The 18,504-nt window shown below is 37.5% G+C and overlaps 1 protein-coding gene across 4 annotated transcripts in view; it reads left to right on the forward strand.

Annotated features, from left to right (window-relative positions):
* The first annotated feature begins 1,810 nt into the window (after positions 1 to 1,810).
* The window catches only part of LOC128011978 (plakophilin-1), a 29,318-nt gene continuing 12,624 nt past the window's right edge, over positions 1,811 to 18,504 (forward strand). For 2 of the 4 annotated variants that reach the window (XM_052594816.1, XM_052594817.1), the window contains exons 1-3: positions 1,852 to 2,120; positions 6,032 to 6,147; positions 17,228 to 17,485. In XM_052594816.1, coding sequence (XP_052450776.1) covers positions 1,943 to 2,120; positions 6,032 to 6,147; positions 17,228 to 17,485 — 552 coding nt within the window. In that variant the 5' untranslated portion in view covers positions 1,852 to 1,942. Of the gene's footprint in view, positions 2,121 to 6,031; positions 6,148 to 17,227; positions 17,486 to 18,504 lie in introns of all 4 variants that reach the window. The other 2 variants (XM_052594818.1, XM_052594819.1) reach the window with 2 other exon arrangements.

Genomic DNA, 18,504 nt, shown 5'->3' on the forward strand with positions numbered 1-18,504 from the left:
TTTAATTTTTGTGTATAAGTAGCTAGTCTGTAACCTTTTAGCCAACATTTGTTTTCTGTGGTTAGCAAGCTATTTTTATTTTAAGCTTTCATTTTTTTTTTTTCACAAAAGAAATTCCAAAAAATCTGCTACAATAATTTGAAAATAATAATAATAATAAATAATAATAATAAATAAATAAATCTTACCACTTGGACAGTTTACAATATATTTTTACCTAATATAAGGTCATATGCATGCATAATAATTCTACAAAAATTAGAGGAAAAATATTATTATAGTTTTTGATCTATTTTAGCAAAAAGATTTAAATCAGATAGATTTTTAAATAGATTTTCTGCAGGATGCATTAATATTTAATACCAAGCCTAATAATGCTACATCAGCCTTCAATAGCAATTAACACAAGTGAAGATTGTGGCTTCTACTAGGTTTTTATAATGTTTAAGTAGATTAGGAAACCATTACCATAACAGTATTTAAGATAACAATTAACATCTTAGCCCGTTTGTTACATAACAAAATAGTCATTGAAATAGTATTTCTGGGTGCGGTTGTAAAAGAAGGGCTAATTATAATATAGAGTTACAGCACTTGTTGTGTGTTTGATGATCACAGTGGAGTCCTGGATGGTGACGCACGGTTATACACTGCTGTATGTACTGAAGTATGTACAGTTGTATAGTGAGTGGATGTCAGACATTGTAGGAGTGTTGACGCCTGCAAGATCTGTCACTGAAGTGTGATGCCAGAGACTGAGCACTCTGGAGCATGAGAACATTACCCTAACCATTAAACACATATCACACTTTAACCAATATAACAAACATGTTTCTGTAAATAGGCAGAAATAGTTGCACGATAATTCTGGAACTCTTAGACAACTATCACACAAGTCTGCAAGCATACATTGATGCAACTCATGACATCATTGCTGTAATTAAGGGTATGCAGGCTTACACTTTGGAATATTATGATCAATGTAATTTCAGCTATTTAGTTTTTATTATTATATGTTTTATTATTGTTTGTATGCATACAGTAGCCTATGTATGTTATGTGAAGCAGAACAGGATACAGAGATGTTGGGGGGGGGGGACGCAAACTGTCTTTTGGCCGTTTTACTAAAGATGCGCAGTGATGATGAATTGGCGCTTGAATATACATTTGTTGGAGTTTCCCTTTCAGACGCAAAAGTTATGGTAGGAGAGTATTAAAATTAATCAAAATTTTATTACATTTTACTAACGTCTAGTGTTGCGCATTCGTCGATTAAGTGGTTTTTTTTTTATTATTATTAAGTCATTACGAGAAAGTTTCTCATTTTACCAGAAACTGTCTCATTATTACGCGAAAATTTATCAATACAATGATATAAGTCATTATTACGAGAATCATCATTATGACAAACTCAGTCGTTATTATGAGAAAGTCAATATAACGAGAACGTTTCTCAATATAACGAGATACTAAGTCATATTTATGAGGTTTTCTATTATTATGACTTACAGAATCATATTTTTTTTAATTTTTGGCGGAAACGGCTTCCATACTTTTGGAAGAGAACGCAGTTTAGTATTGGCTTTTGCAAGAAAACTTTTGCAAGAAAACTTTTGCAAGAAAACGCTAAATATCTCTGTGGAACGCAGGACTTTTACGATGCAGGTTTCTCGTTGAGACTTTTGCAAGGGAACGCTACGTTCACTCAGTAAAGCACTGAAAAACATTGTTTTTATTACAATGCTTGATATTAAAAGGAAACGCAGTGTAATTGACAGGTTTAAAAAGTGAATGTGGACCTGTGATTGGTCCAGCGCGCGACACATCAGATGGGCGTGACCTCAGGTGTGGACTCTCTCTGGCTCTCTCCGCAGCCGGACGGGAGATCGCTCGCTGTTGTCGGGTTTGTCCGTAGGTGCGAGCAGAACAACTGAGAGCAGCGATGACTGCCGAACCGATCCGCTCGGCTCTGGGTACCGTCTCCTCGGAGGACACCTCTCTGGTGCTGCCCTCTGACACAAAACAGCGGACGGGGCAGCAGCGCGTGCTGGAGCAGGTGAACAGCATCAAGAGAAGCAAGTCGAAGATAGTCAAGAATGACTCCATTCCGTCGCCAACAAGTAAGTGCGGCGATTATATGCACAAAGGCATTAGTTGTAATGCCAACGAAACAGCGTGAAATAAATACCTCAACTTTAAAAAAAACCTCACTAACAAGGACTGCATACTTGTTTGGCAGTTTCTGCATGAAAACATTTTTTTATATTTTTTCAGTAGCAAGTTCAAGCAGGTATTTGAGGCAAAACTGCATTCATTTGTAATCAATATCTCAGCCACAAGAGTTTTTGACAGGGATGTGTCTGAAAGCCATGTGAACTAGAAGCCTATACCTACACTGCATTTTTGGGGCTGATGTACACATTTTATCCCATGCATGCTATTCGTGCAATCCAACAATGCAGTGAAACATTTAATCTTTCATTTAAGTATGATTCTGTGTAAAGTCGTTTTCTAACGAATTCTAGGTCACTATTTCATAACTAATTACTGGAAACATAATCATAGCATGCACTGTGTGTGATCTGTTTTAGTTATTGAAATATTTGTGTTTTGAAATCATCATGATTTATTAATGTTCTATTTGATTGGGAACAAGTAGCCTATAGACAACTTAGAGTCCACTTGTGTGGCAATATTGTACAATGTAGTGTAGAATAATATATTTGTCAGTATTCAATTGAGACTTGCCATGTAATTATTTATTAAAACATTTTTAATTGTTTATGCCTTTGGGCATGCAACTGTTCTTTTGTTATATATACCTCTGGTAAACTTTTAGTATGAGTTGTAAACACTCGAAAAGTACTCAAAGGTCAGCAATATAGATTTTTAATAAACATAATTATTGATTAAAAAAATGCAACTTACATCACAAAATAATAGAAAACTGCAACACAGCAAAGTTTCCCTCGTGAAAAAGAAGTACGCTTTAGCATGCTTCTACAAAGAGTAATTATTATGGAAAATATGTAGCGACTTTTAAAGAATATAGCCTACATAAGTCTGAACTGAATGCAATGGAAATAACTGCATGTTATTTAGTGAACAATTGAAAGAAAATGTATTACAGTTTACATTTATATTAAACGCAATTAGCCAAACTTTAGAAAGCGTATGTGATCGACTGGAATATGCTTTAACGCCATTCCTTTGAAAATGATGTCATGTATTTAAATATATTTGTGATTACACATTTGCAATGAAGTTGAATTTTAGTTCATTTAAAATACATTACCTTAAAATATAATATGAAATAATACAATAATCAAGTTAATCAACACAACAAAATAAGTATACTATTTTTTAACAATTATTAAAACAATTGAAAATGTAAAAATGTTATGTATTATGTGACTTTCACAGCATTACAGTTAATCTGTAAATATAGAAGTGATCACTGTAACAGACACTTGTGATCACTGTGTGTCTGTCTGTGAGCTCACAGTAGACAGACAACATTTAATTGTAAAAATGATTGACAGTAAACAGTCATTTGCCAGGAAAATACTGTACCTTCACATTTTTTTGAGCTTATGCTGTGCAAAATGCTGTCTAGGCTGGCAGTTTACTGTAAGCTTTGAGACACAGACGTAATCCAACCAGTGTTTAGAAATTTGATACACATGATAATATCTCTAGGTTTTTGCTAAGAGAATAAAAAGAGAGAATAATGTGTCTTGTTTCACACAGTTGCATGTTGTATTCTATTGCACGCTTTGATAACAGACTTAATTCATACCATATCAATATTTAATGTGGAAATAAGCAGTATATGAAGTTCTATGATATTTCAAAATATCTGAATGTGGGTTTCTGAAAAAGATAAAACTGAATGAATATTTAAGAGAAACTGTGCATTTTAAGTGCTGTATGTATGTTTTCACATATGAACTGTAGAGTTGTTCCGATTCCGATACTAGTATCGGAAATATCTCCGATACCACAACAAATTCTGGCATCGGCATCGGCGAGTACATGAACCCATATACCGATCCGATACCATTTTCTTAAAAAAGACCTAGTTATGACCGCAAGCTTTGCCTAACCGCTGCACGGTTCTTCTTCGCTGCTCAAAATGCATTGAAAACACAGGAAGTTGTGCTGTGTTGCCACAAGCAACCCCTGTTTAGAGCAGCGAAGAAGAAATGAAAACGCGTTAGCAGCCCTTATCTATATATGACTGGATCACTCATCACATTCTAAACTGCCAAAAGACAGTGAAGCCGCTACTATATTATAGATCAGTGGTTAGCAGTATGTCTCTGTAGTACCGGTAGTTACAGACTCTCGAGTATATTCAGTACCGGCAACTGCGTTCAGTCGCTTCCGTGTAAGTCAAAACGCAGGGCTCCAGACAGTAGCCGAATATATACTAGTGTCTGTGAATATTAAACTGCAAAATACTATTTAAATATTACTCCCGCAAAATCTACATCTCTGTGGGTGACTGGCACAGATGCGCGAGAGCTCGCTGTTTTGTAGTCTCTGCTGTGTGTCATGAGGACACGAACGCATAAACCGTCACTTCATGAGAATTTACCGTTTCATTTGAGAATACTGTCATATCATAAACACAGACACTCAAAGATCTTCATGGCAGCCCATTAAAATAAATGTTTGGTTTACATGAGTAAATTGACAATATATAAAGCTACTGTTGTAGCCTACAGTAATAATAATACATCTCTATAATAATAATAATTATGCCTAGATGGTTGCTTGTTTTTTACTTGTTTTTTACTTGTTAGAGATTATCTGATTAATAGATCTTTTTTTATATTCCTAGACTTATTTGTTGCAGTTTTTTTATACAGTTATATTGTAAAACTTAAATACCTTTTTTAGTTTGCGGTGTTAGATTTTTGGCTGCATTTGAAGTTCTTTTTTGCATAAGAAAATAAATAATACTGTCAAATTCATGTTAGATAATAAAAATACTGTAATAAATACAGTAGTTCACCATGTATTTGTTCATGTTTTATTGAGGGATCTGTCTGAAGCACACCATAAAAAAATTCTAGCAATTTACACAGGGCTAGTAGTATATACAGCTGTATATACAGATATACACCCAGGTATCGGATCAGTACTCGGTATCGGCCGATACCCTGAGCCCAGGTATCGGAATCGGTATCGGGAAGAGAAAAAGGGTATCGGAACATCTCTAATGAACTGTACATAGTCCTTCGACGTCGTAAAATAATTATAGTCTATATGTTTCTCTATTAGCATGCATAATACTGCATGAATTAGACAGTAATTTTTGTAGTTTAATTAGGAGTATATCATGTCGCATTGATGTAATGATGTTTGTTAATGCTATCAATGGAAGATATCATACAGGTTTAGTGCATATACAATAGTTATTTTTATCTATTAAGAGAAAGTTTGAAAATAAAACGTATTGCATATAAACAAGTGAGACATTTGGATACTGCTGCATGTTAAATAAAAAAAAAAAAAAAAATTAATTGTGAAATGCCTTAATGCACATACAAGCCTAATAAAGTTTAGTGTTTCAAACTGAGTTTGCCAAAATAAAAGCTTGGTGTTTTGAAGTTTTAAAATAGTGTAATTAGGACAGCTATATACATTGGTATTGTAGTTTTACAGTTGCACCATAAAGTACAATTAATATGATTATATATTTTCTTTCTTACATTTTTTGATTTGTTTACATTAGTAATATGTTTTTTTAATAATAATATTAATCATTTGTATTGTTGTTATTATTATAGTCACACTTATTTATAATTACACATTTTGTTAAAAAATGAATTGGACTCATTTTGCAGCCCTACAATCAAACAGAACCTGGGGGTTCTAAAACATTTGAAAATGTTTTTTTTATTTAAATAAATGTTGTTATATATGTTCATTATGTGACATTCACTAAATATATCATGATTAATTATCAAGTCTAGTCACTAGTAAATTAATTAGTGTAATTATGTCATTTTTTAATTTGTAGCTCCGGCATCGGCGACAGAATACAGTGAGCCGAAATTCCAGTTCTCACCAACAAAACTGAACGACACACTCTTCAAATTTAGCAGCCTCAACATGACAAGCAGCAAGAGCAGAACGGTAAAGTCTCTCACACACAATATGTGCTCCGCAGCATGATTTATATATACTCTACTGCTCGGCAACACTGATTTATGATTGTTATCCAGGGTTTCACTGTCACGGCAGATACAGTACATGCTTGGTTGTGCACTACTGACAATTCAAAGTATTTTGATATTCAGACAGCAAATGAAATCGACTCAAGTTAAGTAGTATATTACTAAATTAGAATAAAATGCTTCTGTTAGATGGACATTTTCATAATTGATCATTGACAGTTTTTGATGAATTTAATATAAGCAGAGCTTGATGCTTATTTTATTTTATTTTTCCAAAAATGCATATTTTTGGTTTATAATATGACTGAGCATGATTGTGATATTCAGTCAGCATTTAATTTCCTTTTCAGTAGATATTTAAGTTTAGCACACTAACACAGTTAGTCTGTGGTTGCTGTTGAAGAAGGCTGGTGGAACAGCGTTGCTCGTTTTGTTCCCTCTGTGTGTATATTCTTAAACCAAGTGTATTTTGTTTATGCAAAAACATTGCAGTGTAATGCCTAAGAATGTGCTCTGTTGCTCTGTGTTCAGCATTTGTTCTGTACGCATTGCCTAAGAAAGAAGGGGGTTACTTTGTTTTATTATGCTCTGTTGAACGGCAACTTCTAATAAGATATGATGGAAAAGATATGAAATGTTTATTATTACAAGATACTAGATCAAATGTAGCTACAGGTCAATTTTTATGAGATTATGTTTTGTAGCTTTTGATTGTTTCTAAATAAGAGAGGCAGGAATGGTGTCAGATTTATTTACTACATTTGTATTGAAAGATGAAAGGATAAGTAGTAAATGTTGTGAAATTTTTGTGCATTTTATGAAAAATGTGTCATTACTTCTTAACTTTAACTTTCTTTGACATAGACAATGTGTCTGTATATACTGTGTGATATTAAGATCATTTAAAAATTGGTCATTCTCATTGCAAACAGTTGACTGTCATGCAAACACTACCTTTTTGCACTTTTGTGTGCATTTGTCAGTGACATGAAAAATTATTTTCTGAGTTAAATCGCAATGCAGATTGCAGAATTACCAAAAAAAAAAAAAAATTCATTGTTTAATACTTTATTGGTTCACTCAGAAAAATGAAAATAAGCTACAAATGTACCTTCAGGCCATCCATGATGTAGATGAGTTGGAAGAGAATTGGGGAAATTAAGCATCACATCCCTTTCTCACCAGTGGATCCTCTGCAGTGAATGGGTGCCGTCAGAATGAGTGTCCAAACAGCTGATAAAACATCACAATGATACACAAGAAATCCACACCACTCCAGTTCATCAATTAAAGTCTTGTGAAGTGTAAACCTGTGTGTTTGTAAGAAACAAATCCATTATTACAGACTTTATAACTTTAAAGTTTCACTTCTGATTAAAATACATGTCCTCAATCTGTAATGTTTTTCTTTCAAAGTTATTTCATATGAATCAGGAGAGAAATATGCACAGATCAAGCAATGTTTACAAGCCCAAACAGTCCAAAACAGTTCAAAAACAAATTTGTGTGAGTTTGAGTTTGATTGACTTTTCCCAATGGAGGAAGCATTTATCAATTATGCATTTTTACCAAAAGCAACAGTTTTAAGGTAAAACACCTTTATGATGGATTTGTTTCTTATAAAAATGCACGTTTTTGCTTCACAAGACATTAATTGATGGACTGGAGTGTTGTGGAATACTTGTTGATTATTATGATGTTTTTATCAGTTGTTTGGACTCTCATTCTGATGGCACCCATTCACTACAGATGACCTATTGGTGAGCAACTGATGTGATGCTACATTTCTCCAAATGTGTTCTGATGAGGAACCCAACTCATCTAGATCTTGCATTTAAACAATGAGTAAATTTTTAGCAAATTTTCATTTTTGGATGAACTATTCCTTTAGCCAGAATACAGATCTTTATGGGACAATGCTGTTCATGTAATCAAATTTATTACAAAGCAATTTAATTATGCCTTGCATGTTTTATCTAGATCTACTGGTAGAGCTGTAGCAGTTTTATTTATTTTTTGACACATTTCTCCCAATGTCTCAGTCACAGGGTATTGCTGCCTACTGATATCATAAATGGGAGGGTTAAAGTTAATTATTTACAGTAAAATCTCTCATTAGCAGGGTGTTAATGGCCAGTTGCCAAAGAAACACATCCAATCAGAATATGACAGGGATATAATAGATTGTGTGCATGTTCATGACCAGTAAATCATTGATTTTCTATTACTTAAATCAATCTGAGCCGGCTGTGTGATTCCTGGGAAAGAGTTCAGTAGAACTGCCAACGGCAAATAAATTAATGCTATTCAGATTTTTAATAACAATTTATATTTACTATATATTATAGTTTACATAAAAACAAAACCATAAAACAATTGTAACTTGAAACAAAAATTGCTAAAAAAAAATTAAATTAAGTACAAAAATAAATAAGCAAGTTGTCAAGGCAGCATTTTCATTTTCTTTTAGTTTATATAGCAAAAAAAAAAAGATATACAAAAATTAAAAGTACAAACACACACACACACACACACACACACACAAACTAAAAGTTAAATATAAGAATAAAACCGGTTAAGCTAACTATTAATAGTATCCCAGTGATAGTAAAATAATTATGGTACATACTTTTTTGCCTGTTTGGATAGTAATTAAAATATAAAATATAACTTGATGGCATGTGAAACATAAGCCTTTTTAAAAATTGTATTTGCATGTAAAATAATGCATGCTAAATAATGTAGACAGACATTATAGACAAACATGAATTGCAAATGTGTGTTTTTTCTCTTTTTTTCTTCTTTTCTTTTTCTGCATCTTAAAAATGTTGTCACTCTTTAAGCATTGTCTTTCATTTGCAGTAGATATGTAAAGCACACCATTTGTGAATTAACACACTTAGCACACAGTAGGCTTCTGTTTTGTGATTTGAAAGAGTTTATTAAAATAATAACATTTTCGCTCCATGTGTGCTCATACTCATAAACCAAGAGTATTTTTAGTCAAACCAATTGCTTTTTGGCAATATACGCACACTTTATACAACTCTTTTCCTGTGATTATCTTGATCATTTTTGTAACACAAATCCAAGAGCTCAGTCAGTGCTCTTCTGGATCAGAGTGAAGGAGTTATTACACCATTGTGCCCTTGAGCGAGACTGTTACTCACTATCTCTGAGAAACTGCATCTGCTCATTAAACAGTGAGAAGTGGCTTTAAATCAGTAGTTCTAGTAATTTAATATCAGTTAGTTTAAACCCTATGGGTTAGGGTTAGTACTTCATCATTTTTGATTGTACAGCTAAGAGCAATACATCATTCACATCTGTAAAGGGTCTACTTTTATTTGTATACACTCATAATAATAAAAACAAAACTTTGTGCTTTTGTAAAATAAAGAAAGCCTTCTCGGTCTCCGTAATCTTCATTTTGAAACACATCACAAAAATGAACTGAAACTCTGTGAATACTCGACACACAAACATAAGAGATATATCTTGAGAAATCTTGACATGTTTACTTTTAAACAAAGTAAGTTATTGAAAACAAATATTCTATGATAAAGTAATCCATATAAAACCGTGATGTCCAGTTTTTCCCGTCTTACCTAATTATTCTTAATGCGATCACGCCCACAAGCTACTTTTACTTATTATATCACAATTACAATTACCTTTCTTCAAGTTCATCTTAGCTACTTGTGTTTCTGGAAGAAGATGCACTGAGAGGAATAAGACCGTATTTACCTCAGAAGAATATGAAGCACTGAGAGGAATAAGCTTTGAATTTACCCCAGAAAAAGGAGATGTGACTTGCTGCTTGATCCAGCGGAGGATATCATGATTATATATACTAATGTATTTTTATACATGTTGATGACTATAAATATCATTTATTTATATTCATTTATTAACAAGTTATTGTAAATAAGGGTATTACTAATGTACTAATATAGTTTCTCCTGTATCAACATGCTCAAAATATTATTATTTTTGTTTGTTTTATTCCCCCCTCCCCCCACTTGAATCGATGGAAAGCATCAGACACTGGAAATATTAGGTTTGGTTTACTTGTTGCAACATTTGAACAGGATCTGTCAGGATCAGCAATGACACGGTTACTGTTCAAGTTTCAGTGTTTAAATCAGTTTTCTTAATTTGTCTTTGACCATCACTGTACATTTTGATTATACTGTGTTGTAAATAAAATACTAATACAAACCCCCATTATTTTAATCTCCTCACATTCTTTTTTTTACCCGTTTCACAAACCCATTACTGACTGATGGCTCATTAGGTGAGGCCCTTTGTCTCTGAGGTGTAAATCATTAAATATTCATGGCCATTGTGACTTCCTCGCATATCACTTTGAACACAAAACATGCTTTACAAATGTGAAATCAATATTTTTTCTGTGAATCAGCGAACAGAATAATTTTCACATTATTTTTTTAGCAAAAACTCTAGTCTACAACACCCTGTTCTCAGACGTCTTGTGAACATATTTTCTGTATGTGTTTAATGGCTTAAATTTAGTTTTTCACAAACCACGCATAAACTTGGGCTTCTTACAATGTATATTTATACTGCTCACAAATTATTGCAGCCCAGTTTGTACTAAATATAGTATTATCAGACATTAGCATTAATATGTTTTTAAGATACTGAAACAAAAAGAAAACTTCTAAAGGGCCCCGAAACACCCCCAGACCCCAGAGGGTTAACAAAATGTAGGTAAACTGACTGTTAGTATAACATTGTATTATAGACCTAGCTGTTTTGGAAATATCTCTTGAATTTCGATGAGTTTACGCTCTCAGCTACAAATTGTAATCAGTACAGACCGTGTTTATCCTTATTGCAAGCCAACCCATATCTAATGTAACCTGGATTGTAAATTGGTTTTGTTTATGGGTTTGTTTCTTTTTTTGGATTTGGGTATGTCACACAACCTGTCCATGTTGCGTTCCATCTGGCTGTGTTTACCAAGTAACAGATGAATCAAATTACTGTACTGTTTGTTTGAATGCACAACATTTCACCTCGATAAATGTTTGCTCCTCCCTTTCACAAGTCTTTCGTGCCCTGCTCTGCATGACTGTGGTAAAGGAATATGCTGAGTTAAATATTTAAGCTCTATCTTTGCTATTACAGCAGAAAATAATTTTGATTGTCACTCAGTTTGCAAAATCAAAAGGGAAAGAAAAGCAACAGAAAGTAAATTTGAATTAAAGGGGTGGTTGATTGCGATTTCACTTTAATGTTAGTTATTGTATAATGTTGCTGTTTGAGCATAAACAGTACCTTCAAAGTTAAAGGTTTAGTTCACCCAAAAATACAAATTATGTCATTAATTACTTACCCAGTGCATCTTCAGAACACAAAATAAAGGGGTCATATGATGGGATTTTTTTTTCTTTCTCTTTGGAGTGTTACAAGCTCTTGGTGCATAAAGAAGATCTCTAAAGTTGCAAAGACCAAAGTCTCAAATCCAAAGAGATATTCTTTATAAAAGTTAAGAGATAACCATGCCCTCCTAAAACAGCTCATTCTAAAACTCCTCACATGTCTACATCATGATGTGGGAAGAGTTGTATAATGCCGCCCAAATGTTCACGCAAAGAAAGAAGGTGTAACTTATTCTCACTGTATTATTGTTGCTGCCGTATCAGTTGTGGAGATGCTGTGTGTTTCATTGTGAAAGCAAACTACTTGGCCACCTGAATCACACCCTTATGAAAAGGCTGTTCGGGATGATTACGCTGAAACAGATCCTTGCGCAAATTCGCTGAAGAGTTTATCCCAAAAAAACCCTGAAAAAATATTCTCAGCTTTTCAACATTAATAATAATAATGATGATAATAATAATTTAACAAATTAGCTCAAAGATGTAGATAATAAAAAACGGGTTATTAATAGCTACATTCATCTTCAGGAATTACTTGTAGCATTATAGCATTAATAGTACAATAAAATGATTTGTTCATCCGCAGGGGGGACAGTGTTTATCGTTTATTTTCATCTCATATATCATTTATTTTCTGGGAACTTGTGGCCTAGTGGTGAAGGTTTGAAGGTTTTTGGTACATATCCTAATGACAATGAGGAATTAATAATAGTCAGAAGAGGATCTATGACTTCTGAAAGCACATCTTTTAGGAGCTTAGATTGAATAGGGTCTAACAAACATGTTGTTGGTTAGTGAAGTACAGTAGTTCATAAAGTCATTACTGCTGTGATGTTGGGCAATGTCAACACTTGTTGATGCTTTATTTTTCATTAATTTAGCCACTGTATTGAATAAATACCTGGGGTTATGTTTGTTTTCTTCTAAAAGAGATGAAAAGTAATCAGATCTAGCAGTTTTTAATGCTTTTCTGTAGGATAGGTTACTTTCCCGCCAAGCAATACGAAATACCTATAGTTTTGTTTTCCTCCAGCTGCGCTCCATTTTCCGAGCTTCTCTCTTTAGGGTGCGAGTATGCTCATTATATCATAGTTTCAGACTGTTTTCCTTAACCTTCCTTAAGTGTAAAGGATCAACTGTTTTCACGAAAGTCACAGAGGCAGCTCTCATTCCTCGCAGAGAGCAGAGTGTTCGCATTCTCAACTACTTAGACAATTGGCTGATACTAGCACAGTCTCGAGATCAGTTGTGCGAACACAGGGATGTGGTGCTCCGGCACCTGAGCCTGTTGGGCCTTCAGGTCAGCTGGGAAAAGAGCAAACTCTCACCGTGGCAGAGGATCTCTTTTCTCGGTATGGAGTTGGATTCGGTCGAACAGACAGCACGCTTCACAGAGGAACGTGCGTGGTCGGTGCTAGCCTGCTTGAATACGTTCAAGAGTAGGACAGCGGTCCCACTGAAACTCTTTCAGAGGCTCCTGGGGCATATGGCGGCCACAGCGGCACTTACACCGCTTGGCCTATTACATATGAGACCGCTCCAGCACTGGCTTTATGGCCGAGTCCCGAGGTGGGCGTGGAAGCGCGGCACTCACCGGGTCCAAGTTACACCAGCCTGTCGCCAAACCCTCACTCCGTGGTCAGATCTTGCATTTCTCTTGGCAGGGGTGCCCCTAGAGCAGATCTCCAGGCATGCTGTGGTTTACACGGATGCCTCCACCACCGGCTGGGGGGCCACGTACAACCGGCATGCAGTCTCAGGGGTTTGGACGGGCCTGCAGCTGCAGTGGCACATCAATTGCCTAGAGTTGTTAGCAACGCACCTTGCCTTGAACCGTCACAAAGGTCTCTTACGAGGCAAGCATGCGCTGGTCCGAGTGGACAACACTGCGACTATTGCGTACATCAACCGACAAAGTGGTCTGCACACTCGTCGCATCTCGCAACTCGCCCGCCACCTCCTCCTCTGGAGTCAGAAGGTTCTGAGGTCACTTCAGCTGATATGGAGGTGGTTCAGAGCCGCTCAGGCAGACCTGTTTGCTGCTCCAGAGACCTCTCACTGCCAAGTGTTCTACTCCCTGACCGAGGGAACTCTCGGCACGGACGCACTGGCACTCAGCTGGCCGCGGGACCTAGGCAAGTATACGTTTCCCCCAGAGAGCCTTCTCGCACAGACATTGTGCAAAGTCCGGGAGGACGAGGAGCAAGTCTTGCTTGTAGCGCCATATTGGCCTACTCAGACCTGGTTCCCCGAACTAGTGCTCCTCTCGACAGCCCCTCCTTGGTCGGTTCCTCTGAGGGGGGATTTACTGACTCAGAGACGGGGCACCATTTGGCACCCGCGTCCAGACCTTTGGAAACTCCATGTCTGGTCCCTGGACGGGACGCGGAGGTTCTAGGTGACCTATCCCAAGAGGTAGTGAACACCATCACTTCGGAAAGAGCACCGTCTACGAGACACGCTTATGCCTTGAAGTGGAACCTGTTCGTTGAGTGGTGTTCTTCTCGCCGAGAAGACCCCCGAAGATGCCCGATTGTGGTCGTGCTATCCTTTCTGCAGCAAGGGTTGGAGCGAAGGCTGTCTCCTTCCACCCTCAAAGTCCAGGTGCCGCTATTGCTGCGTACCATGACCCCGTGAATGGGAAGTCTTTGGGTAAGCATGACCTCATCATCAGGTTCCTTAGAGGGGCCAGGAGGTTAAATCCATCCCGGCCCCCCTGTATACCCTCTTGGGACCTGTCTCTAGTGCTTAAATCACTACAACAGGGCCCATTCGAGCCTTTGCATTCAGTTGAGCTAAAGTTTCTTTCATTGAAAACTCTGCTCCTGCTTGCACTGGCCTCCATCAAGAGGGTAGGGGACCTGCATGCATTTTAGGTTGACGATTCGTGCCTAGAGTTCGGGCCGGCTGACTCCCAGGTAATCCTGAGGCCCCGGCCTGGCTACGTGCCCAAGGTTCCCACTACATCCTTCAAAGACCAAGTGGTGAACCTGCAAGCGCTGCCCCTGGAGGAGGCAGACCCAGCCCTGGCTGTGCTTTGTCCTGTCTGAGCATTAAGGTGCTACGTAGACCGGACACAAAGCTTCAGGACCTCAGACCAGCTCTTTGTCTGTTATGAAGGCCGGCAGAAGGGGAGTGCCGTCTCTAAGCAGAGAATGGCCCACTGGATTGTGGATGTCATAACCCTGGCTTATCAGGCTCAGGGTGTGCCTTGCCCGTTCAGGTTACGAGCTCACTCAACTAGAAGTGTTGCATCCTCCTGGGCGCTGGCTCGTGGCGCCTCGCTGACAGATATTTGTAGAGCTGCGGGTTGGGCGACCCCTAACACGTTCACTAGGCTCTATAGCCTTTGTGTAGAGCCGGTATCCTCCTGTGTTCTCACCTCAAACAGGTAGTGGCACTGATAGGCCCTGGTTAGTGTCGGCTTGCTTAAACCACTCCAGAGTGTCCGTACTGTAGACCCTGTTGAGATCCTCCATCACCCTAAGCAGCTGGACGCGGCGGAACGGACCTTCATGATGAATCCGTGAGAACCATGGAAGGGTGGGTTCCATATTGAGACCTAAGCGGTACTCGTATGTGTATAGTCCACGGTATAGCCTTAGAGCCCGTGTTTCCCCGGCAGACTTCTTCCTTCTCAAGAGGGTTTTAATCACCTCAAATTTCTCTGTATACACCTAAACGGATGCTATATGTGTATTTGCCTCCGAGACCTCCTTCGGGAAGGATGGAGCTTCCGCAGCGTCCCGGCTCCAAGCGGACCGGGTACGTTTTCCCAGTGTTATCCAATCTCACCCAGTGAAGTAGTGCTTTGACAACATTGAGTAGAGCTACCTGTTCTGAGCCCCGGCCTACACCTAATAGGGGTGCAGGCGGCTCGCACAGGTCACTGGAAGGGGCAGCACCCATGGCGCTTTGATAGGGATCCCATATTCGTCGGTCACCGACGTGGCGTCGAGAGTGACCGACTGAAAGGGAACGTCTCGGTTACGTATGGTAACCCTCGTTCCCTGAAGGAGGGAACGGAGATGCCACGTCCCGTCGCCATGGTTGCTGTACCGCCGCTGAGCTGCCGGGTTCCCAGCTCGGCTCCTCAGCAAAAAACTGGTATGCATTGCACCTGCTGCCCTCTTATACTCACGCAGTGATCAGCGGCAGCTGGATGCAATAATTGCATGCCAATGTGCATTGGCTCGTTTAGTTTACACTCGAAGTAGATTGGTCTATCGAAGCGATATCCCATATTCGTTGGTCACCGACGTGGCGTCTCCGTTCCCTCCTTCAGGGAACGAGGGTTACCATACGTAACCGAGACGTTACTATAGTTAAACCATGGTAACCAAAAATTAACCATGGTTTTGCTATATTAACCATAGTTTAACCATTGTATTTGTAGAAAATCTGTGGTTATACAAATGGTAGTCAACACGCCAAAAAAACATGGGTTACAACAGTTTTACTATAATAAAGCTATGTTTTTTTTTTCCATAAAGGTTGGAATGTTGTTCCAGGATCAACAAGGATGTTGATCCAGGAACATGTTGTACTTGGTGAAATCACACTCACCTGGCTTTGACTGTTGTTCACTGGAGTCCCTAAAAGCATTAGAAATGGCTTTATAACCCTTTCCAGACTTGCCTTAATAAATGAAATCATCATATAAAAACTGCATTTTGTATTTAGTTGATTTATCTTTGTGTAATATAAATTGTTTTATGTGTTGTGTGTACCTTGCTTTGTTGTGCCTTGATCCTGGCCTGCCTGCCTGTTTGTCCACCTTGGGGTAGGTTTTGTTAGTTTTGTTTTATTTTATTACTAAAAAGACCCATTTTTCCTGCACCTTTAGTCCTCGTCTCATCTCTTCACACTGACCATGACAGTTTGATGATCTGATTCTAGTAAGTGTGACAAATATGCAAAAAAAAAACAGAAAGGGGGCAAAAAACTTTTCACACCTCTGTATTTCAGAGGGATGGACTTCATATAAACAGGAAATCATCAGAGCGTTCAAAGGAGAAAGGACAGAGTGTGAAAAATTGAATCACAATTGATAACTCGCAATTGCAAGATAAAAAGTAACAATTCTGAAAAAGTCAGAATTATGAACACTGATTTGCAAGATCTAAAAACAAATATGATCAAGTCTGAACTGTGAGATAAAATTAAAATTCTGAGACAAATGTCAGATTTATAATATATAAACTCAAAATTCTGAGACAAAAAGTCTCATTTGTGAAATATAAACATTATTTGGAGGAATAAAGTTTTAATTGTTAGATAAATCGCAATTGTGAGACAAATGTCAGATTCGTGAGATATACTGTACGCTCAAAATTGTGAGAAAGCTAAAATGAATGAACTTCTTTTATATTTTTATTCTGTGATGAAAAAAAAGCTTCCAAAACAAACATCACATTTCTACGTAAAAAAAAAGTTGTTAATGAAATTAAAGATGTACTCACACTAGGGGTTTTGAACCCCCCCGAGCGTGTTTTACCCGGTTCATTTAACTAGTGTGAGCGCACAAGTTGTATGCATATAAATATGGATAATAAATATTAATTTATCTTATTCATGAGTTTTTTCTTAATCCATTAGCGCTTTATTCATCATTGCTTTTTATTTGCCCAGACTGGTCGCAGCTTGTCAGTGCGCAACACCATGAGAAGACAAACCCCGAGCAGCCAGTGGGAGTCTCAGATGAACTGGAATGCACAGTCTCCCCCTAATGGGATGAGACGTGGTGGCAGTGACCCAGCTTTGAATAAGGCAGCCGGCACAAATTCCCAGCAGTCCAGGTCTTCAACTGTGCGATATAACCGAGCGACTGGACAATCCATGAGACTCCTGGAGAATAACCTGCCTGCCAGCACCAGCCAATCACAGGTCGCAAGCATCAAACCTCCCCTCAGCTATCTATCTATCTATCTATCTATCTATCTATCTATCTATCTATCTATCTATCTATCTATCTATCTATACTTCATAATTTCAAATTTTTTGTGAATTGTTGCCCTTCTGGAAAGTATGTTAATTTACTGTACATGTACTCAATACTTGGTAGGGGCTACTTTTGCTTTAATTACTGCCTCAATTTGACCCCAGGCTCAGTCCATTCCTTGTGAAGTTCACTCAAATTCTTGAATCAATTTTCCTTGACAATCCTCATAAGACTGTGGTTCTCTCGGTTGGTTGGGCATATTTTTCTTCCACACTTTTTCCTTCCACTCAACTTTCTGTTAACATGCTTGGATACAGCACTCTGTGAACAGCCAGCTTCTTTGGCAATGAATGTTTGAGGCTTACCCTCCTTGTGAAGGGTGTTAATGATTGTGTTCTGGAAAACTGTCAGATCAGCAGTCTTCCCCATGATTGTGTAGCCTAGTGAACCAAACTGAGGCTAAGGAAACCTTGGCAGGTGTATTGAGTTGATAAGCTGATTGGCATGTCACCATATTCTAATTTGTTTATGTGAATTCAGTGAATTGGTGGGTATTTGTTTAATGTGAGCCAAAATCATCACAATTAAAAGAACAAAAGACTTAAACTACTTCAGTCTGTGTGATTTGAATTTATTTAATACATGAGTTTCACAATTTGAGTTGAATTACTGAACTAAATGAACTTTTCCACGACATTCAAATTTATTGACATGCACCTGTATGCCATGGGCAAGCCCATTAGCACATTGAGGATGTTTGGGTTGGAGCATTTGTCTTTTGAGGGTTATTTGGACTAATTAGTCCTCAGTGGAAAAACTCTGAATTGCAAGATACAAACACAAATATGATAAAGTCGAACTGTGAGTTAAAATTCTAAAACAAATTTCAGATTTGTGTGAAATAAACTTAATTTGGAGAAAAAAAAATTGAATTGTGAAATATAAAATCGCAATTGTGAGAAAGTTA

Source organism: Carassius gibelio, chromosome B23 (genome assembly GCF_023724105.1).
Source record: "Carassius gibelio isolate Cgi1373 ecotype wild population from Czech Republic chromosome B23, carGib1.2-hapl.c, whole genome shotgun sequence".
Taxonomy (NCBI): domain Eukaryota; kingdom Metazoa; phylum Chordata; class Actinopteri; order Cypriniformes; family Cyprinidae; genus Carassius; species Carassius gibelio.